Raw genomic sequence first — 21,384 nt, 5'->3', positions numbered from 1 at the left:
TGAAAATACTGAAGTACATGTACCACAATGTATTTTATAAGTACAGTACTTGAGTAAATGTACTTAGTTATATTCTACCACTGGAAAGACACACCTCGTTCGAACTAGACATACGGTTTGTATATGTATGTCTAAATATATACGTTTTCTTGTTATTGAAAACGCACACCGCTAGACAATTAATAGAATATTCGATCACAATGCAGACTGGCCTACCAAAGAGACCTTTGAAAGCTTCCATGGAATCTAAATCAGCAGTGGTCCGTTCAATTCGAGGAAATCTCTCCATTGAATAAATAACGTCAAACATAAAAAATAAACGTTACATCAATATACATTTTATTTTTATTATTTACTCTTTTTAAAGATTTTATAGCTTGTTTTTTTCCAGATGTTTATCTTACAATATCCTCAGATTTAGTCATTTGTAAAAACATTCATGAGGCATGTATTAAAAAAACAGGGCATCACCAAGTAGACATAATCCACACACTTCCTCAGACATATACAAATGTATGCAATTGTCCCTATGTATTTTCACATACACACATTTATATATAAAATGCATTTTAAAAGTGTTGTTTTTTTTGTTCAATTTGTGGTCATAGTTGGGGTTTCTCTTTTCAATATGTCATTATCATGAAAACTGGAGAAAAGTTCCATGTAGAAAAGGAAATTATGATCGCCTGTGTCAGTCTTTCACAGAAAGACCTGAGGAAGGCCAAAACGTAACTCAAGCCTACCCTCTAACAAAAAGAAAAGAGCAGAACCGATCACTCCTTGATACAAAAAAAGAGGAAAAAGTAAAGTTGTACAACTGTAACATTAAAAGTATGTGCCTGCAGCATCTAACTCCAGTGTAGAGTCAAAACGGTTTCATTAGTTCTCCTTGCAACCTTCCTGATGGGTGGTTAAGAAGACCAGTGAGCTACTACAGATTTTCTCTCAAGTTCCTGTGGAGCAGTCCCAGAATCATGAGGGGGCTCCTCTAGCTATCAATCATATTTGATGATTCTTAACTTGTTCCTAAATTTAAACTTTGTATAAATTCTCCGGCGATGCCAGAACAGTTACAGACAGGGACACATCTGGAGAGCAATCTGGTGTAAAAGAAAAGCAACATGAGCAAAGAAAGAAAATATATCCTTCAAAAGAAGGAGATATAAACACCCATGAGCAACTGAGTAAAGGTGAAAGAGAAAGGGGAAAATAAATAAAAAATAAAGCAAATTAGAATATCAGCCTTTCAAATCACACACGGTCACAAAATAAAATATGCTTTTGATGGGATTTTTTCATAGCAGAACATTGCATTGAGCAATCTTAATGTTTCTCCTTTACATCATCTTAGTGAGAACACATGAACACAAAGTCTGATTGGCTTCATTTTTTAACTTCTCAATCAGGAGAAAAGAGAAGTTGTTTGTGATTGTTGCGGGACAGGCTGTTCCAGTTAATATTCTTTAAGAAACATCAAACTGCACTCTGGTTCAGTCTGGCAAAATGAGCTCGCTCTTCAGTCCTCCTTCACCTCGCCCTCTCTTTTATTGCTGTCCATTTCAGTGAGAGAAAGGAAAGGAACTCTTTCCACAGGTATTTCACAAAGACACTGTTTTATCAGAGAGGAAGCAGCGGTTAACACTATCCTTAAATACAAAAGCAAACAAGACCATATCATTATCCCTGCGGGTTGGATGTTTTAAATGATGAGAACCTGTATTACTTTATTCTTAATGCTTCTCTTGCGCGCTCCTCTGTGGCAGAATCCGCAGTTAATTGTTTTTACATTTTCATAAAAAAACTAAAACAACAACTGAGTAGCTGAGGTGAAAGGAGCAAAGGAATAATTGGAGGAGAAAGGGAGAGTGGACACAAACTTTAACATACACAATAACGATATTCAAAGCCGTGATACTGTGGGGTGCAAGATCATGCTCCTGAGTCCACGTGAGAGCAAAACAGAGGTGAGCAAGAGGGATTCCAAAGACTGATGTCAACAGACTGGAAGAGGGAGGGGATGGCTGAGGATGTAGTGATAGAGCGATGGAGGACACAGAGGCTAGCTCCACAGGCCTGCGTAGTTCCCATGCAGACCCGAACAGAGAGGTCCACCAGCTACAAACAGCTTGGTGCCGGAGTCGTCGTAGCAGTGCGTGTACACCGCGTTGGGGAAGGAATGAATGTCCGAGAAGTAACTCCTCCACGTCTCATCGTGATTCTGAGAGTTGGAGACAAGAAAGGGAGGATATAGGTGAGGGATGAAGGAAGAGTTATGAAGATGCACAAATTGTTATATATTTTTTTAAATATGAATTAAAGACAAATGTGTTTACCAGCCAGCCTTTCCCTGTGGAGAGTTTGAGGATGCCATCTCCTGGGCACTTCCGGTACCCTCCGGCTGGATTCAAAGCGTTCTCCAGGAATCTCTGGGCCCGGATGTCGTAGAAGAGTAGGGAACCTTGGCCGGTGCCCACCGTCACAATGTGCTCGTAGAAACTCACTGAACGGATCCCTGCAAACACAGACAGACGTTTCAATGCAAAGAGGTTCAAAGAGGAGTAAGAAGAACACCGGTTGTCATTGAAAGAAGACCTAGGATATATCTCACTCTTACAACTTAATGCATCATTAAAAAGTATGAATGTTTTTTAAATAGCTAAAACTGGAGTTAAAAAGGAAAGTAAACAGCGGTATTTCCTTTGTACACATCTTCCAGAAGCAGTTAGGGAGGTCAGCTGCTCTCTAATTGTGCCAATAGTTGTAGGCATCACTTACCGCTTCCTCGCTCTCGGGAATTGACAGATTTGATGCTGTGTGTAGGCTGCCGTGGATCCAGGAAGGAAACATGGGCCTGAGAACCCACAGCGTACACAGACCACTCCTGTCCGTATGCCAGACACACATTCTCTTTGCAGTGAGGCAGCTTGGTGGACAGGATCTAGAGGGATCCACCAATGAAATGTTAAATGGAAACCAAGTAAGGATGAACAGTCATGTTTTCTTTATACAGTTTGAACACAGTAGCGTGAAGCTGCCGTCACTTGATCAGCATTTAATAACATTATGTGTTGTATGGCGAGAGCAATGTCACCCAACTTGAAGTGCCACACCGCTCAACTTCAATATTTTTACTTTGATTTAGCTTGTTTCTGACCTCTCATAGCTTAATAGGTGAGCTACTATCTGTGTATGAAGTTGCTAGAAATGACACAGGCAAGCAGGGGAGCTAACCGTGTAATAACCTGCCTAGCTGCCTGTGTCAATCTAAGACAATCTAAAAATGTTAGAGGAATATGTAATATTTTGGTTGGCAACTGATCTCATATTTAAATTCCACTGGCATTAAACAAAAACAATATAACAGCAGGAAGCTGCAAGTGGTCTTCATTAGCTAAATGAATCACTGGAATTGAGTTTCTAGAGGAAATGCATCACATAATTATTAGTCCTTAGCGATGGCCCATTATCATCCTTCTTATAAAGTGCATCTAATCTAATCTCCTTTTACAGTGGAAAAAACGATCTGCTCTGATAATCATCTAGCTGCACTGAGTTTAGGATGAAGCGACAGCACCCTTTGCAAAAAGGCTAACATGCAGATAGTGGAAGAGAGGGAGAATGCAGCGTGAAATACACGGCCAATGGGACGCTCATACTCGCCAGTCTGGTGACACAGACGGCATTATTAATAGTCAAACAATGTATTTTTTATTTACCTTGCACAAGTTGTACTCTGCTTTCCAGAGATGGAAGTAACCATCCAAAGACACAGCACCCAGTTCCTGAAAATGGTCAAAAAACAAATGGGAAGACAGAAGTGAATAACTGAAACTAATGAGTGTAGAGGCGGAGCCCACATTTCACCTGTAGGCTTGACTTCTCTGGTAACCCACTTTCAAAGAAATGCATCAAAACATCCACTCCTGTATCATATTTCAATCCTCTGCCGGCTTCACAGCTTTAAATATGGGCAACCACAAATCTCCAATTTGTCGCTAGGTCAGTGACAAGTTATAATTGTCACACATGACTTAAATGTATCACAACTGTATAACAGTTCACCACACAATCTGTTTAGCCAGATTTTGATTTAGTGGAGGTAAGCAGGATGTGTTTCAACTTCAAACAAAGTCCAAACCCATTCTTGTAACCCAATCTCAACAGCTAATTGATTTTGAACATGCATTATTTGTGTTAAATTATATAAAGCTTCGAGGCTCAAATTATCTATTTCTCATTATCTTGTGTTTCCTAAAAACTGGAACTGAATATATTAATCATTGTTAGAAATATTTCACTGACACCAAATGTGATTTCTAAACATTTTCCTTCAGGGGGAACCCTACCTTATGGTTGTTGTTGAAGGCCAGAGCGCGGACTTTACAGTTGTATGGGTTGGTGTACTCCTTGGGGATGTCCTTGAGGGCCCGATGGGAGATGTGGGCGTACGAAGGGACTGCCTCCTCATTCTGACTGCGCTCAGCCTGACTCATTACTTCCTCTGTCACCTCCCAAAGGCCCATGGAGCCATCTCGGGACCCTGGGAAATAACACAAAATTATATTGTGATTACCACCTAAAGGGTTTATACTAACAGAATACAATAGTGACAAATAAACTGGATTGTCATTAGGGTGTGTAAAGGGCAGCGAGTTGCGCAGGCCTGTAATGTTCACTGGGCAATGCTTACACAGCAGTATTCATTCATACAGGCTAACTCGTATAGACAACTCACCAGAAACTGCCATGTTGTCACTGATCCACGCTATGGAGAAGATCCAGTCATTGTGACCATCCTGAAAAAACAGATGGCTACTTTGTTAAAGCAAATGTTTTATACAACATTTTGTGATTTTGGTCAAATTGGCTAAAGCTAAATGGTGACTGGGAAATATTAACAAAGTAGATTTCATTGTAACATTTGTACTGCTCTCTGGTTGATGGTTCAAAGAATCAATCACTCGTTTTTTGTAATCGTATCTAGAAAAATGTTGTTCAAATGGATTTGTTCTGGCCATTATTACCGCAATATCTTTCTAGTATCAGTATATACTTTTTTTAAACCACAATCTATAAACAAGCAATACATTTAATAGTGAAGTTTTTTTGGGGGGATGCAGATCAAATGTGACATGGAGGAAGTCCATGAACAGCATATGTAGGGGTGGGAGGCTAATTATTTTTCTTTCTTTTATTTTGGAGGGGCTCATAGGAAATATTTTAGATTTTGCTGTTCAATTAATTGTAATGATTTAATTAAAATGTAAATTTAACTTGTACAGTTTTGCCTGCTTATGATGTGTAAACATTTCTGTTTCAATGCGCAACCCTACAAGAGCCCCTCTGCTGGTGCGGTTGAACACCAGGGTAGGTATCTAAACTGACTAAAGATATGACGGAGTAATCAACATTCCCTCCTTTCGGAGCACCTAAACTGTGTGGCTGGAGCACAGATAGTTCAACACGGTTTGAAAGAATCTAAACTAAGTGAATTAGAACTGCTCGAGAGAGGATCAGCACCTTTAAGCCGTAACAGGATGACAGTAAATTCAAATCAGATCCAAACCACTTACATCCCCCACGCACACAGGGTCCAGTGTGGGCAGCTGGTAGATGGCCAGGCTGTTGGGGTTGTCTCCCCCGGTGGCCAGAAGTGTTTTAGAAGGGTTCAGTTCGATGGCGTGGATCCCACAGCCCTGCTGGTCCAGCCGGGCACGAGAGCCCCCTGTTGGGTGGTATTGCCGCCCCACCACTGCGCCCACAACCCCAGAGCCTTCACTACTACACTCTCTGTCCTTTAGCATGGGAATGCGCGTTATCTGCCCCGTCAGGACATCCGCAACGAAAAGCTGCAGTTAAAAGAAGGAAAGACGTCTGGTTAGAATAATAGATTCAGGAGTTCATAAAGAAAACAACCCGAGCCAGGTATAAGTGTCTATGTGTCCATTATAAATAATAAATGCTGATACTAAATGATAGAATGTTAAACCTGGTTATTTCCTGGAAACCAAGGCAACATGATTAGCAATAACCAAGGACCGCATTTTGAAGTCACCAAAGTGGAAACATTTATCTGCATCAGGAAATTCTATTATGTTTAATTTAACAACTCAATATTATTCATTTGGAGGCGCACTGGAGCTTTATATCACTGCACAAGGAAACACTGCTGACTTTTATGACAGATTACTGAATCAAAACAATTTCAAAGATTTAGAGCCAAATCAGCTGTCAATAATTGTACACTGACAGTAACATTTAGACACAACTCGGGTATGGTTCTTCTATCGGTTTCAATCACCACAGAAATGCCCTTCTCTGTAATCAAATCATTTGAGTGCATTTAACCTTACTGATGACCAATTAAGTTCTCTCATTAATATCAAATGTTTGAAATATATGGGTAATCATTAAATGCAAGTTAGTCACAAAATAACATCTCACCGTGTTGCACTTGGTCCCACAGACCACCTGCCTGTGGTTGAGCCACTGCGACGCAAACACCTTGTTGAGTCTCCCCAGGGAGAACTCCCTCTCCTTCAGGATGCCGGGGAGCCTGCCGGCTGCAAAGCCCCGGAGGCTCCGCTGGAGCCGCACCTCATGCTGCTGCTGAGGTCTGAACTCCCCGCCCCCGCAGGGCACACACCACCGAGCGCCGGTTACACCACCACTGCTGGGCATGACGTGATGAACAAGATACACGACTCCGCTTGTTTGGTGCTTGACACCAGCCCAGCTAAGGAAAGAGGGGGAGAAAGGTTCATTTGGCCTTGTGTAAAGTCCAACATGCTCTCAGGCTATCTATAATGATGTTTTAATTACAACTTTGAAAGAGTTAGCCTATGTTTAAGTTAAATAATAAAACCAGTCTTAGAATAATTAAATGTAATTGCTAAATATATTTTTTGTCTTTGTTAATCCCTGTTTCATTGTCACAAGCTGTCTGTACTGAGCCATGCCCATCCCCCAGAGGACTGTCAACACATATATATTCCTCACTGCTACAGGTTTAAGATCCGTAGTGGATCATGGCAGGATAACAACAGAAACGCAGTCAGTGACATTTGATCAGGAAGGGTCAACTAACGTTGCAACTAACGTGCTGAATATTATCTTACTCAGGTTGGCCAACATTATTGGTTGTCTGTCACACAGGCGCAGACAGCACCTGTTGTTGGTCAGTTGACCTCATAAGACCTACTGACCCCATTATCTCTGGCCAGGAATACAACAAAATATATTTCACACACACCAGCAAAAAGTATATAGCAGGATCACCTCAGGTACAATAGACACACTGACCATCCACTCAAATTGTCTGGTTGCCATGTCTGTTATGGAAATGTATACAAAATTCAAAACGGCCCTGTGCATTTAAAGTTATTCACAGCACACGATGGCCTAAATATTCATCCCCATTATAAGTTGTGGAACATTCCTGGGCAGGAGGAAAACACCACAAGAAGTCATTTTATTCCCTGGATGTAAAATGAATTGGTGGTGCCATCTGCCATTGTCTTTTCCCTTGTGGTATTTAGTAGTTGTGTTTGATGTGAGAGGGAGATTCTTTAGTATCGTTAATGTATGTAATACTGCCAAACGGTTTCAAAGTCATATTCATAATTCTTTATGGTCCATTACATTTACATATAAGGGAATTGTGTCTTCGGCAAAATAACACTAACCATGCATGAGAACTCACTGCCTCATGGTTTTAGTTTTCCCCCTCTCCATAACCATTAACAGTTTGCAAAACAGCCACTGTGTACGTCTGCAATGTTTAAACCATCCTATGTATATTATGTCTCTGCTCTGGAGTATAAATCTATATTTCTGTTGCTGCTGGTTTTTTTGGTCTTTTATAGATAATTTGTATTCATCTGGAATATTTTACATGGTGTATTATTTGTGATTATTCATTTTTTTTATTACTAAAGATATGTTTATATTGGTTATTTTTTATTTTATTATGTCTATCCTTTATTCCATCTTTTAAATATTGTAATGTCTGAACACACTGCTGCTCCTGTAACAAGAATTTCCCAATTTGGGATCAATAAAGTATCTATCTATATTTTATAGTACAACATACAATTCATACAAACAAAAAGGGGGAAATCGCACCTTAAAGTGACAGTTGTATCAACAATTATTTACTATACATCAAAATTAGGTGATGGTGTTGTTGACACAGGTGATGGTGTTGTTGACACACTGCCCTAAAAAGGATCATTTAGGCTTGAAAAGGGGGATTAACTTGTATTTGTTTAGATTTCAACAACTGGGTTAAGGATTTATTGTATGTATAGGGAAGATTATTATACTGGTGATGAATGTTGTCTTTCAATTCAGCAGAGGTCTATTCTATCCGGCTTTGGGACAATTTGATCTACGGTTGGTTGTATGTAAGTTAGCAATGAAAGCTAACTGTTAGTAAACGTTTCCGATATCGTAAACAGTATCTTAATAGTTAAAGCTATGCATACTAATTGAATACTAGATACATACGGCTTCAGTGACGATGTATGCTTTTATTGCGTGGTGACTACAAAGTGACATAGGATTACTCCGACAAAACAAGTAACTGTTAATGTTATTCACTAGAAAAGTGTTATTTAAGCGTGATTATAAATAAATAATAGCAATAAGATGAGGTAGCTAGCCCTTTAGCTAACGCTGATAACAGACTGCCGTTGGATAACACCATGCAAACATTAGCCACGTTCAAACAGAAATGCATTGTATTATTGTTTAAACAAGACCAATATATGGGTTTGGTGAATGGTTTGTCCCAATATTCAAATCAAATTGAGCAGTTACTGCGTTAAAAATGTCAGCAATGGGCTACGACATGGCTTATATGAGCTAAACCTGGCTAGCCCATTGCTAGTTAGCATGCTAACATAATTGACAAGCGTTAGCTAGCTAATCTGGATCTGCACCGGTTTCCGCCTACCTGTTGTTGGTCTTTGGGCTCTCCTGCCTTCCTTTTCCTGCTAACTGTTTTTCTCGCCATAATCTGATACACACAGCTCCCTCACCCACATGGAGGGTAAAAGCGACGCTGGACACTGGATCATATAATGGCGATATGCTGTTTCGTTTCTTGGCCCTCGCTGGCAGCGTCCGACGACGAGCAAGGGCGATCACATACGGGAGGTTGGTGAGCCGCAGGTTGAGATCGCCGCTGTCTTACTATCAATAGCTTGCCTCCTAGACTCACAATTAAAAGTAAACTCCGGCTGTATTCTATTATCAGTTAAGATAACGTCGCTAGCTTCTGTCAGAGGGTCCACACTCTCCTTTTTTACTGCCAAGTCGCGTCAGCAACGGCGAAAGCATTGAGCATCGCGCAGCCGCACTCAAATTAAACATCAACAAAAACAAGGTCGTACGTAAAAGCAAGCGTCATGCGTGCTCGTTCACGCCAACTGCGTGACCTCATTGATCACATGATTAGGTTTTCTCAGGTCTATGGGGTTTTCAATAAATGGCTTTTCCTGCAATCTAAAAGGGCACATTATTTTTGTTTCAGTGAAACAAATAGTACATTTAGACAATTTAACCTAGGCCTATATTATTAAACAAGTGTTATATGAAAACATGTGTATTTAATAACAGTAAGCTTTTACTTTTTTTATTCAATATTAGGTAATATATAAATGCAATGAAATCTTGAGCTATCACGTTAGTGCTATTGTATTATATAGCTGTCGGGTTAAAACAACAATGAAAATGAATGTATTTGGGCTGTATTTTGTCTGTTTTTTGTGACAAATTCTATGGTTCCCACAATACAATTGTTGTGTGAACTTGAGCACTAATATAAGCCAGCCCACCAGTATCAGTTTAAAGCAAATCAATCTTAATACAATTACTTATTACCGTTACCGGATTTTTCTGAAGGTGGCCTTTATTTGCATGAGCACAAAAACAAAGTTAAAATGGAAATCAAAAATCACACTAACTTTACATTTCAATTTACCAGACGCTATAGTTTGTTACTTTGTAATCTTCCGTTTTTTTAACCATGGTGAGCTCCGGAAGACCAAATATGGCCTCTATTCTAAAACATAATTGACTTGTTTTCTGCTGACACATAGCTAGATGTTTCTAGTTGCCACGGACAACAACTGGAGAAACATGCATTGTTGATGTAAACTGAAAAGAGAGAAAAAAGATAATACTTTTCCACCAGCTTCATGACAACACCTCTCAAATGTGTGGTCATGAAAGTGATGGTCATACATGACGTAACTAAATTCAAATTAAGCTCAAAAAGCAACAACAGCAACGATCAACAGTCTCACCACTTGAAATATGTGCACATTTAATCGTGAGGAGTTTCCAAATCATCCAAGAGGAAATTGAACATTTCGAAAATAACATTTCAGGAACTTGAGAAATAACACTCAACTCAGCCACCTCTTATTTTACCATTATGATATTTGAATGTCCATTCGATTTTTTAGCAATCCATGTTCAATTATGCTGTAGCTTAGAAGAGGATTGGATATAAACCCTTGAACACGAGGCCCCAGTTGCTTTTCATCACTAGGACATCGTAACAGAAACGGGAGGAGGCGTTTCTGGAGGAGGCCCAGAACCTGCTATACTGCATTCACTCCAACCTTTGTGGCTGTCAGAGGGCAAGTGGACATAAACTTGCTTTATGTAAGATTAAGGAAATCACGCTTTAGTTATGCAAGGCGACAATAATACCACTTGTGTGTTTGTCTGTAAAGTGAGTGAACCTTTATATTTATCACAGTAAATAAAGGAAGAAAGAAATCGATCACGTCAACCACGTATCCAGAAAAAGCAGCGGGCTTAATTAATGATACTAGGTCCAACGTGACACATTGCCTTGTCATGTTGTTTGCCTGCTCCCTCTATTGTCCTATTGGAAAATGGATCGAAGGACATATTAATGATGATGTGTATCCCTTAAGCACTGAGATATTTGTATTTTTTTTCTCTCGATATTCTCACAAAGATTCATTTCCTGAAAGCACGTGCTAACACATTTGATTTGAATAGTACATTAAGTGGAGAATGATTGAGTCTGTATTGGGGAAAAACGGCACTATATTTAGAATTGTCAAACCAGGGGTTGTTCTAAAATGATTTGGTGGTTAATACAATTTGTTTTTCAATTGTTAAACTTAAGACAAAGTACTGGAACCACCCAAAGCAACGTTTGCTTTAGGTTAAGCCCTTAATCTGTCACCACGCCTCCAACCATCCCCATCAGGACAACAGAGCTCCTTATTATGGAAACGTCTCCCATTTCTGCCTTTGGTGCAACAGAGCACACACGCTTTTTACTTATCATGGAACTCAGACACATACTATAAAAATAAAAGTATCCTGGCCTTCTTTTAAACAATTACACCCAATTAACATGAGGAATTTTCCATTTAAGACTGTGGTGATGGCAACACACCTAAAATCAACATAAACAATCCTATCATATTACACATGAGAAAAAAGAAAGTGGATGTGTCAACAAACCATGTATGATTAGATTGTGTGGCAAATGAATAGATGATGGGAGTCCGAAGTCAAACCTTTTCTAGTAAGATCCACATTTCCAGCAAGGCTTGTAGACCATTCCTCATCCCCGGAAAATTACTTGAGGCTAAAAGCTCCAGTCAACAGTCACTCAATAAGAAATGTCTATTGCACTGTGGTTGCAAAAACAACCCTCGCTCACATTTTGTTTCTATTTTAAACCACTCACTCCTTTCCAGTCTGAGAACAGAAGTCGATGACGGTTAAAAGTGAGTTAACATATCTTACATAGCAAACTCTTTAATTGTAAATGAAAGTATCAGTGAACTATATAAATAAGTGGATAATTATGAAACACGTGTGCCTGTGCAGTATGTGACACATCAGTGCCAGTGGATTATGGGATATTTCTTATTACACAGGAACGTTCCCAATTTCTCCTCACCCTCTAACAGGCCATTCCAGTGCAGGTCAAAGAGCGAACTGGGGTAGAAGTATCTCTTACGTTCTGAGTTATAAACATCTAATATGCAGTTCCCAAAACAGAAATCAAAGACATGAAAAAAAAGTGCCCAAATGAACAGAAAAACAGACATGAATGCATGAAAGAGTAGAACAGAACTAGGGCACCAGAGCAGAGAGGGCACTTTTTGAGAGTCAGTTGTCTGCCTGGCGACTGGGTTTTTTTTTATTACTTTTTCTTTTCTTTTTTTACTTTAAATGCAAGTCCAGTTAAAGAAAGCTTCCCGAAGCCCCCCCCCCAAACCACCGCCCCCATATAATAGGTCTGCACAGAGCAGTGGAAGATGGCAGCTTAGTTGATTGGGAGTTCTAAGTGTATAAACGGGCCTCTAATGTGTTCAGAGTCTGTCACCAGGTCCCCTTTCGGTCCTTTGCCTGCACACTTCCAAGTTGAAGCAAATCGGAACAGCAATAGACAAACTGCAGCCCAATTCTTCCAGTTTCTCCTTTAGAGCTCAGTCATTCCTCCCATTCTTCAATACCCTCACAGCACAACATCCTGGAACCTAACGCCCATGACTTCTTAGAAAATGAACACCACTGTTGAAGTATTGTTTGACCCCCCCTCCACTCTAGGCACAGTCTTTAAGAAGTGCTGAGACACGATACGTTTTAGCATAGAGAGAAACACAACTGTCTCCCAGCTGTCCCTTCCACAGCCAAGGCAAAGGGCAGGGCATGGTGTGATGGGGCGGCAGAAGGGAAAGGGCTGTGTTGGGCAGTAGCGGGGGAGGCAAGGCCCTTGTCTGGGCTTTGGTTGGCTGTTAGCTTGGCTCAGCTAGCTGCAGCCCGAGCCATCAGGTCCTCTAGAGCCTTGTCCTGGTCATTGTTGTGAACCAGCAGCACCTCTTTGATGGCATCGCGCTGAAATCCCATCTCGCCAAATCTCGACATAAGCTCAAGGAACTGCAAGGCCTGGGAAGGATGAGAAAATGCAATAATACTATGATAGATTATATAATGTAATCTATAGACATAATCTACTTCCTGAAACAATGTACTGTAGAGGTATTACTTGTATTTTAAAGACTATACATTTTTGAAACTATTCAACTTAAAACCCCAATGAAGGTTTCTAAGGAACAGATTGCACAAACCTTTTCCTCCGAGCATTGGTACATCTCTAAACATTCCTCCACTGCACTTGAATCGAAGCCCCGCTCACACAGACGCCCATGGACAAACATGTAATCCAGTACCTTAGACAAACAATAAATAGATGTTCGTTATTTATCTGCTTTGATAAGCACGCTGTATGAGGCTTGAATTACACGTTACTACAAAAGGTTTTATTTTGAGAAAATAAATAATTTAAATTAAGTAATAGTAATGTTCGGTATGGTTTATCTATTGTTGTCTTTATAGTGTTTGTGCTCTGCATCTTATAATATCTTATTGTGATGCCTTCATTTAAAACCAGTCTGATACAAATCCAATCTGACATACGTACTCCATAGAACCTGTGATGAAACAACTTTATTTAAATGTAAAGGATATTTTTACAGATGTTCTGCACTGATGCTTCATTGAACATAATTGCACAATCACACAAGCAATACACATATTGAACAGTGAATATGCTAGGAATCCAGATTGCTGCGCCATGGGGCGGGATGAGGTCGCACCTGCTCCACGTTCTGCCCTTGTCTCTGCATGGCCCGTAAAACGCCCTCATACGAGTAGCCCATGCCCACGAGTGTTTCCACACACTGCCGCTCGCTGGGAGTCATGCTGAGCAGGGCCCCGCCGCACGGCAGGCCAGCACTTCCTGACCCTGGGTGGACCTGGAGTAAAAACATGAATGAAGGCCAATAAGGTTCCTGATGTTCCTTATTTACCATCGCTGGTTAATCTACACTATGGCTGCGCAATGGATTGAATGTTAGGAGCACTAAGTGCCAACTTTTTTGCCATGTCCTCACCATTCATATCTTTACAACCAATTTCCTACACAAATTGTTTTATCTAGCCGCTTCATTTTCTTCCAAAGGTGTGCCCGATTGAGGCATTCAACTTAAAAAGGCAGAATTTGTATGTTTTTCTTCATATTGCAGAAGAAAAAAATATATATCGCAATGTATGTTTTTTGCCAAATCATGCAGCCCTAATTTGTACATCAGCAACAATGCAGCAGCACAAGTGTCGTTAGTTTGTCGCTAAAATCAAGGACGATTCGTAATAAATAACCATGATCTTAATATTGATAAAAGAATAATTTTGCTATAACTGTGTAGACCTAATCTACAGCTGTATCTGTATCCCACAATACTAGTCCTCTATGCAGTGTGTTATCTAATGCTCACCGGTTTTGGTGCGCCACTCTTGGTGTGGCTGGTTGGCTCAGGGGCAACGATAACTTCGGTCTTGGGTACGGTGGTTGGGCTGCCGTTGGGTAGGTTCTGTCGGGGAGCAGGGGTGGGTGCAGTGTGGGGGTGGTACCTCACTGGCTCTGGGTCACGAGAGTCAGAGAGCTTGGGGAAGGTGAGAGAGCGGATGTTACAAGGCCGATCGTCTGTGTCAAAACTCGATCTCCCAGGGTGCCCAACTCTGTCCATGTCCAGCAAGGGAACTAACCCATTGGGTTTATGGGTGAAGCCGGGTTTGGATGTGATGCTGGTGTTGGTGCTCGGGGGAGGCGGGCTGTTTCCACGTGACCCTGTCTGGGATACCTCTGGTGGGGAAACAGAGGGAGGAGGTTGAGGCTGGCTCTGGAGGATGGTTCTGAGCTCCTCCCTATCGTCCAAAGTTTTGAGCTCCACCTTGTCAAATGGGTCCTCCTCCCGCTCAAAGTCAGCTAGGTTGAGTCTGTGAAGCTGAGGAATGCTAGGCTGGATTTTCCTGGGGCCAAGGCTCGAGGCAGGCATTGGGGTAAGGATGGCGTTGTGGCTGAATCCTGCAAGGACAGGGTTCAGTGCTGGTGGTAAAAGGTCCTGGTCCTCTGCAGCGGACCGCCGTTTCTTCCCTCCACCGCCATCCATTTCCTGCGCTGCACACTCCTTGCGCTCCGCCTCCTGCTTGGCTGCGTCCTCTGCTGCTCTGGCTTCTGCTACTCTGGCCTCTGCAAGTTCAACCCCCCAGCGCACACTTCGCCTCTCCAGAGAGAAGTCGAACTGTTGAGACCACAGGAAGAGGAGGGAGATGGCACAGAGTTAGTATAAGAGCGACATGACAGTTTAACAGAAAAATATCTCAAAGAATATTTACAATATAATTATCATAGTTTTATAAATGATAAAAAGTTATTTTACATTTTCAACAGTAATGGCAGTTCTCCCAATGTTTGAACAACTATGCTTAACACTGACAAACAACTGAATTCCATTCTAGTACTTGAAGCATGACAAACATTTGGACAAAAACATAACATTACCGCAGGACAGAGGGCAGAGGCCGACGAAGCCGGTTCAACATAACCTGGATATCTTTGAGTTACCTGGTTTACCTAATCCAAAACAAACGTGCTCTCACTAAGCTGGTTAGCAACTCGTTAACTCAAGCCAGCCGTGTCCTATCTAGTTAGGTGCGCGTTCACATGAAAGAGGTGGTATTTGGAGCATTCGACCAATCACAAACATGGACAAGCGTACTGACAGCGCAGCGTCATACTTCCTGAATGAAAAGTCAACTATAATATTAGACAAATATGAAGAAGTTAAACTTTAAACATCCATGACTTAAACACTTTATCCAGGATAAAAGCCACAGAGCTGCACCTGCAAGGTGAATACAGCTGGTAAAAGAAAAAGTGTTTGAATGCGTACATTAACAGGTTTATGATATCACTGCTAAGACACGATCTGACTTTAAATTACATTTGACTCGAGTGTTTCGTCAACTTAATGTGTTGCTTAAAATAATACTTCTGCATACAGTATGTGACACTGTGAGTGTTGCACGGCCAGATACGGCTCAGCTGACTCAGATAAGGAAATATATGATACATTATGATGTGATATGAATGATAATGGGAGACATCGACGTCTGCACTCACAGTGCCGCGGACTGTACGTAATGTTACTCTGATCCGGTTACTTATGTTGTGGCAGATATTTAAGTAAGCTTTCTTAACGCTAATGTTATAATAGTCAGATTGCTCTGAAGATGGGAGGTGATATTCTATTCATTTTCACGTTCACAGTCAGTTGATTTTTGCCGACCGTCTTTCCTGCAACGGAAGTCTAAACTGTATTTCCTTTCTCCTGTAATATGACTTGATCGCTTTAAACTCCGCACACTGAGCTCTGATTGGTCAGCAGGCGGTGCTTTCACTGACTTGATCTCTTAGCCTGCAACCTAACCTGCTCCGGACCAGGCTAGCCGTTCAGCATAAGTTACCATGGAGATCTAGCCCGCTAAGAAGTGAACCAGCATCGTAGGACCGGAAACCCAGAGTTTTCCCTGAAGTTAGCTCGATAAGCGAAAATCCGGCTTCGTCGTACAGGCCTCAGAGCCTATAAGGATTAGCGTCATAACATAAACAGAATAGCTACAGCGTAATTATTGGAAATGAAAAAAAAAGTCCCAGTCCCTGCCGGCATTGCAATACACAATATACTACATAAGAAATAAGGAAGTAAAATAATGCAATACAAAAAGAATGCAAGGGATACAATGGTGCAAATAATACAGGAAAAGGTAGAATATGTGCATGTTTACATAGAATAGGATACAATATAATGTGAAATCAAATACTGTAGAGTAGTATACAAATATGTGGATTTGTAGATGCCTCGAAGCATTTTACTGCAGCACAAAAATGAAGATATTTCCTGTGCCTGACTAACCTGTGAGTCGGACAGCATAGAGTTGCAGTCTGGGAGACAGAAACCGACAGGCAGGCCCACTTTGGCCGGGCAGCGGAATTTGTCATTGATCTTGAAGGGAACTTCATCAAGGTAGCTGATGGGTCCTGTGTAAAACAGAAAGAAAGAAGTAAGCAAATATTAGAAAATTAGACAGTGGACCTATAGGTACCAGCAGATGTTAAAGCAAACATTTCAGTCACAACTTAAAACAGTCAAAGAGTGAAACAAGAAAGCATTTAAAATAGGTCCTCACCATTGTTGTATGCATCTGATCCAGACTTCCTCGCAGCCATTTAGAGACTGAAAACAGACACGAGAACACCAGATGTAAGTTAATGAACAGTGGGAGTTCCATTTTTTTAAATGTCAAAGAGTGTTAATAATTACATACTGTAGCATGTCCGCGTATCTTAACAAAACACACCATGCTTCAACAGTGTAAAAAAACACGTTGACTGAGCTGATAAATTGGTCCTACAGAACAGAAGTAATGACACTTTTCTACATGGTAGTGCAAATGTGGTCTGATATGATTCATGATCCCATTGGCTTTTTAAATTCAACTGCTTTGTATCTCAAGTCATTGTTATTTGGTCATGCTGAGCAACAATGGCTGACATTATGAACACAGAGAAGCCTCTGTTTTCATATCCGCTGAACACGGTACTCTGATGTGGCTCAGACTGATGTTCAGAAGACAAAGTGATAGATTTGATCCTATTATACACAGCTGCACGGCCAAGGGCTGAATTGTTAGTAAAGAAATCACTTCAAGTTTCAATTAGCTACATTTGAGATAAACACTGAAATGACTCACTGATATATGATCGCTTTAAAGCTTAACTCTACGCTTCTTTGCTTGCTCATTTGATTCAATCGAAAATATCTGATTATTCACACAAGGAAACCCACCCAGCACAAAATAGCATTTAGACAAAGGAAATGAATGGCTGGTGAAGAAGTTTGAACATCTAGCATGCCTGATGACTGGGGCGAGATGACGCGTTGTTCTGTGTCTACTGGACATTTAGATGGGAAAGAGTCACTTATACATTAGCCATTACAAACTGATAGACACATAGTATAGAGCTAGATGTTCTTTTAAAAGTGATTTATTCTATAGTGTATTTGTAAAAGACTCACCAAAGAGAGACTGATATTGAATGTCTAAGGACCCTTAAATATGGCTGTGGGATTTATTGTTTCACAGATAAAGATTGTTTTACTACCCAGCCTGTTCATAGCTGATATCCAGTCACAGCTAAATAAGATGGATGAAATGAGTATCAGTTGGACAAAAGAAGGACTCTTCGTTTAAATCATTGCTTGGTGCTCAAAGGTCAAAGTTATTGGACAATATTAACCTGATGTTGAAATGTTAAGATGTTGGTGATCGTATCTGGCCCACTAATCTGCCTTTCTTGTTGCTACGGTTATTCCTCTAGATGCAAATAAAAAAATGACCTACTGTTTTGTCGTGTGCAGCATATATCGACAACAGCATTATGTTGTGCGGAAAATAAGAATTGAACCCTTGAAAGGGTCTAAATACAATCAAAGTATTGGAAATAAAACCCTGTTATCGGCCTATCACTGCTGAAGATATTGATGCATTAAGAGCCTTTTTCTGAAACAATAAGTAGCAATACACAGCAGTCTGTTATAAAAAAAACTGCCATCTACTGCTAAATAGTAACAGCATCTACAAACCAGTGGCAGAGCATGTGAACATCTGGCTTTAATTTCTAACAGGCAGGTTAATTGTACTACACTAACATGGGAGCCATCCACCTTTCATTAGCCCCAGTTTCGAGTTTAGTCATCATACTTGGCACGAGACTACATCTCACTAATCATGAATGACCATGCAAATAGGCCACACGTGATCAAGAGGTGTCTTGTGATCAGTGGGGATTTCTATTATCAGATTTCTTAAAATGGTAATATGACTTAGTAGTTACCTTATTGTTAGTTTCTTATAGTACAGTAAGGAATAATATTATGTAAAACCCCTCGACCACAAGTTTATGTTCTGCGTAGCTTTTTTTTTTACAAATAACTACTTACTGTACTCAAGTACAGTTACGTTATTATTATTGTTTCGCATATAAGCGACAACCAAAACAGAACAACTTGCCAACGTAGTTTTGTTGTGTTTGTTAGTTTGTTAAGGGTGTGAACTCTTTTTAACTTTAAAACAATAACGAAACCATCGCAGTTACGACTGTTCAGCAATCAGGCAAGTTTACGGTAAAATTGTAATTGTCAAGACTCCCACTTGTCAAGTATTGCTAGCAGATGCATTGATGTACGTTAACATTTATATTTATTGCCTGGTGTTATATAGCCAAGTTATGATACTGTTAATTAGCAACAAGCTAAGCTATTATTATCTTTGGTCACTCAGCTCACCAACAGCGAACACACAGTGACAGTTTAGCTAAGAAGTCAACATCGGGTGTGTCATTGTTTTGTATTGGTGGAATATTAACAATCATTGACAACCACCATAAGCTGCTGGCTAGTGTTTTTGAGGAAAAGCTAGGCTCTATGCTAATACACGTAGCTTCGCCAGTGGCCTGTCTGTAGTGTTGTGTGTCTGGGTACGACAGACCGCTGTCTCTGCTGCTGACACCGCCCCTGAAACAAAACTCAGCTCACATATAAAGCACAGACTCCTCTCACCTGTATCTGCTCCGTCTTCTTTTTTTACAAAATGCAGACGACGTCTTGTCGAGGTGGCACTCAAATGTAAACTATGCTCCGGGAGAGTTTTATTTTAACTGGAATCTCTTTCCTGCTTCAGCGTGGGACGCCATCTTGATTTGTCAAGCTCCCTTCCACTGGTTCCTGTCTGACGTCACTCGCCTACATGATGTCACAACCCCCACATCCAGCTGTGTGAGTGGTGTCAGCATACTGGTGTTTCTTTTTAAAGACAGGCAGCAAATTATTATTTTAATCAACACTTTGTTTTGAATAATGGTTTAAATGGTATTGTATTACAACAACTCGGACAACAGCAACCCGGTTTACATTTTGCAACTGGCTGCTTATTCGTTTTGCACTACCCAACAACAATGTTATAAAATAAAAAGGTACAGTAGGCCTACATAGGCGTCATTTGCTCTGGGGACGCTGGGGGACATGTCCCCACCACTTGTTGAAATGGCCAATTGTGTCCTCACCACTCTTTAAAAGTTTAATTTATAAATGTTCTGAAAAATAGCGCAAAGAAATGTAATAAACAAGAATGTTCTGGTTCAGTGTCAAGATGTGCTATTTGGACATGTAGATAGATAAGATACATCTTTATTGTCTCCCTTAGGAGAAATTTGTATTGGGCATCGAGATAATACACATAAAACATTTAGGTCAATCAGTCATAGATACAGAACAGAGATCACATATCACATGGCAAAGAAACAAACAAGAAACATACAGGTACAGCACTTTCCCTATGTAAGTAAACTTTCAGTAGAAAATGTTAAAAAAAAGAGTAGCAGAACGCCTTGTTTACATATTATAATATAAAATATATACTGACAGGATTGGTTTGAAGCGAATGGACTACATTACCTTTTTTTTCGCCACTTAAAAAATAAATAATAATGAGATAAAAAGTAATAATTATGAGATAGGAAAATCGAAATAATGAGATAAATAGTAATTATGTGATACTTTGTCACAACAGACAAATTAGCAGCTCGAGTTCTCCTATTTATCTTGACACGGAAATGGATTGTGAGTACATTGAGGACTACTTTAAATGTGGATTTACAACAGATGACATTTTGTACTAAGCAAACGCACCCTTGAAAGGAACTGTGTGTTCAAGAACTTCCCATGTGATGAAGATGTGTTCCATATCTTTGTGGATCTAATGTCAGATTATAATCTGAAATTAACAAATGATGTGTTTGAAACCGTTAACCTGTATATCGCGCTCGGACAACTGATGGAAAATGAACTAGATCATTAACTTTCCTGGGCCAAATTGAAATATATACTGATGGCAATTGTCAGAATTATAATATACTTTAACCTGTGATGAATGAAAATATAATTGTAGCTGTTTGAGACACGTCAAAGATGTACCAAATATTCTCAGTACATATATTTGTATGTACATACAAACAAAGTAATGTGTTGCCCTTAGATTGACTATGTGTAAGGACAGGATACAAATGCAAAATACACACATGTATTAATCGAAAAATGTATTGAATTATTTAAACAAATAGCATATAAATTGCTGTTTTCATTTTGACTGCATTTTAATCTAACTTGCTACAGCATCAGCAGCCTTTAATCGTAATCCATCGATATGTTTATGAGTGGTTTAAATGCCAAGTTGTCTTTTGGTAAATAACAAGAACAGCACCTGAATAGAATAGTGCTTAAAAAAGGAATATGTCAATTAACACATTGGACTATTATGTGATATCTCTTGTTTTTGTAATAAATCACTTATTTCCCAACATGGTAACGGGTGAACCTGATGTCAAGTGGTGTTTCTTCAGAAAGAACAGTGGGGCTGGTT

The 21,384-nt window shown here is 40.1% G+C and overlaps 2 protein-coding genes across 2 annotated transcripts; both read right to left on the bottom strand.

The window, feature by feature from the left end:
- Positions 1-316: 316 nt before the first annotated feature.
- On the bottom strand, positions 317-9,387 carry dcaf12 (DDB1 and CUL4 associated factor 12). The gene is given in 10 exon segments (XM_034239503.1): positions 317-2,218; positions 2,334-2,512; positions 2,776-2,938; positions 3,717-3,782; positions 4,347-4,540; positions 4,736-4,796; positions 5,574-5,849; positions 6,445-6,624; positions 6,626-6,736; positions 8,957-9,387. Coding segments are annotated over 10 exon segments (1,449 nt in total). The 5' UTR covers positions 9,017-9,387; the 3' UTR covers positions 317-2,059.
- Positions 9,388-9,895: 508 nt separating this feature from the next.
- Positions 9,896-19,708, bottom strand: ubap1 (ubiquitin associated protein 1). The gene is made up of 7 exons (XM_034239505.1): positions 19,527-19,708; positions 17,095-17,141; positions 16,821-16,945; positions 14,340-15,146; positions 13,662-13,820; positions 13,134-13,235; positions 9,896-12,951 (listed from the first exon to the last, which is right to left on the bottom strand). Exons 2-7 carry the CDS (start codon positions 17,132-17,134, stop codon positions 12,811-12,813), a joined length of 1,374 nt encoding a protein of 457 aa, XP_034095396.1. The 5' UTR covers positions 17,135-17,141; positions 19,527-19,708; the 3' UTR covers positions 9,896-12,810.
- Positions 19,709-21,384: the final 1,676 nt, after the last annotated feature.

Source organism: Gymnodraco acuticeps, unplaced genomic scaffold, assembly GCF_902827175.1.
Source record: "Gymnodraco acuticeps unplaced genomic scaffold, fGymAcu1.1, whole genome shotgun sequence".
Lineage (NCBI taxonomy): Eukaryota > Metazoa > Chordata > Actinopteri > Perciformes > Bathydraconidae > Gymnodraco > Gymnodraco acuticeps.
The sequence above is the reverse complement of the archived record's forward strand: the minus strand, read 5'-3'. Positions and strand labels throughout refer to the sequence as shown.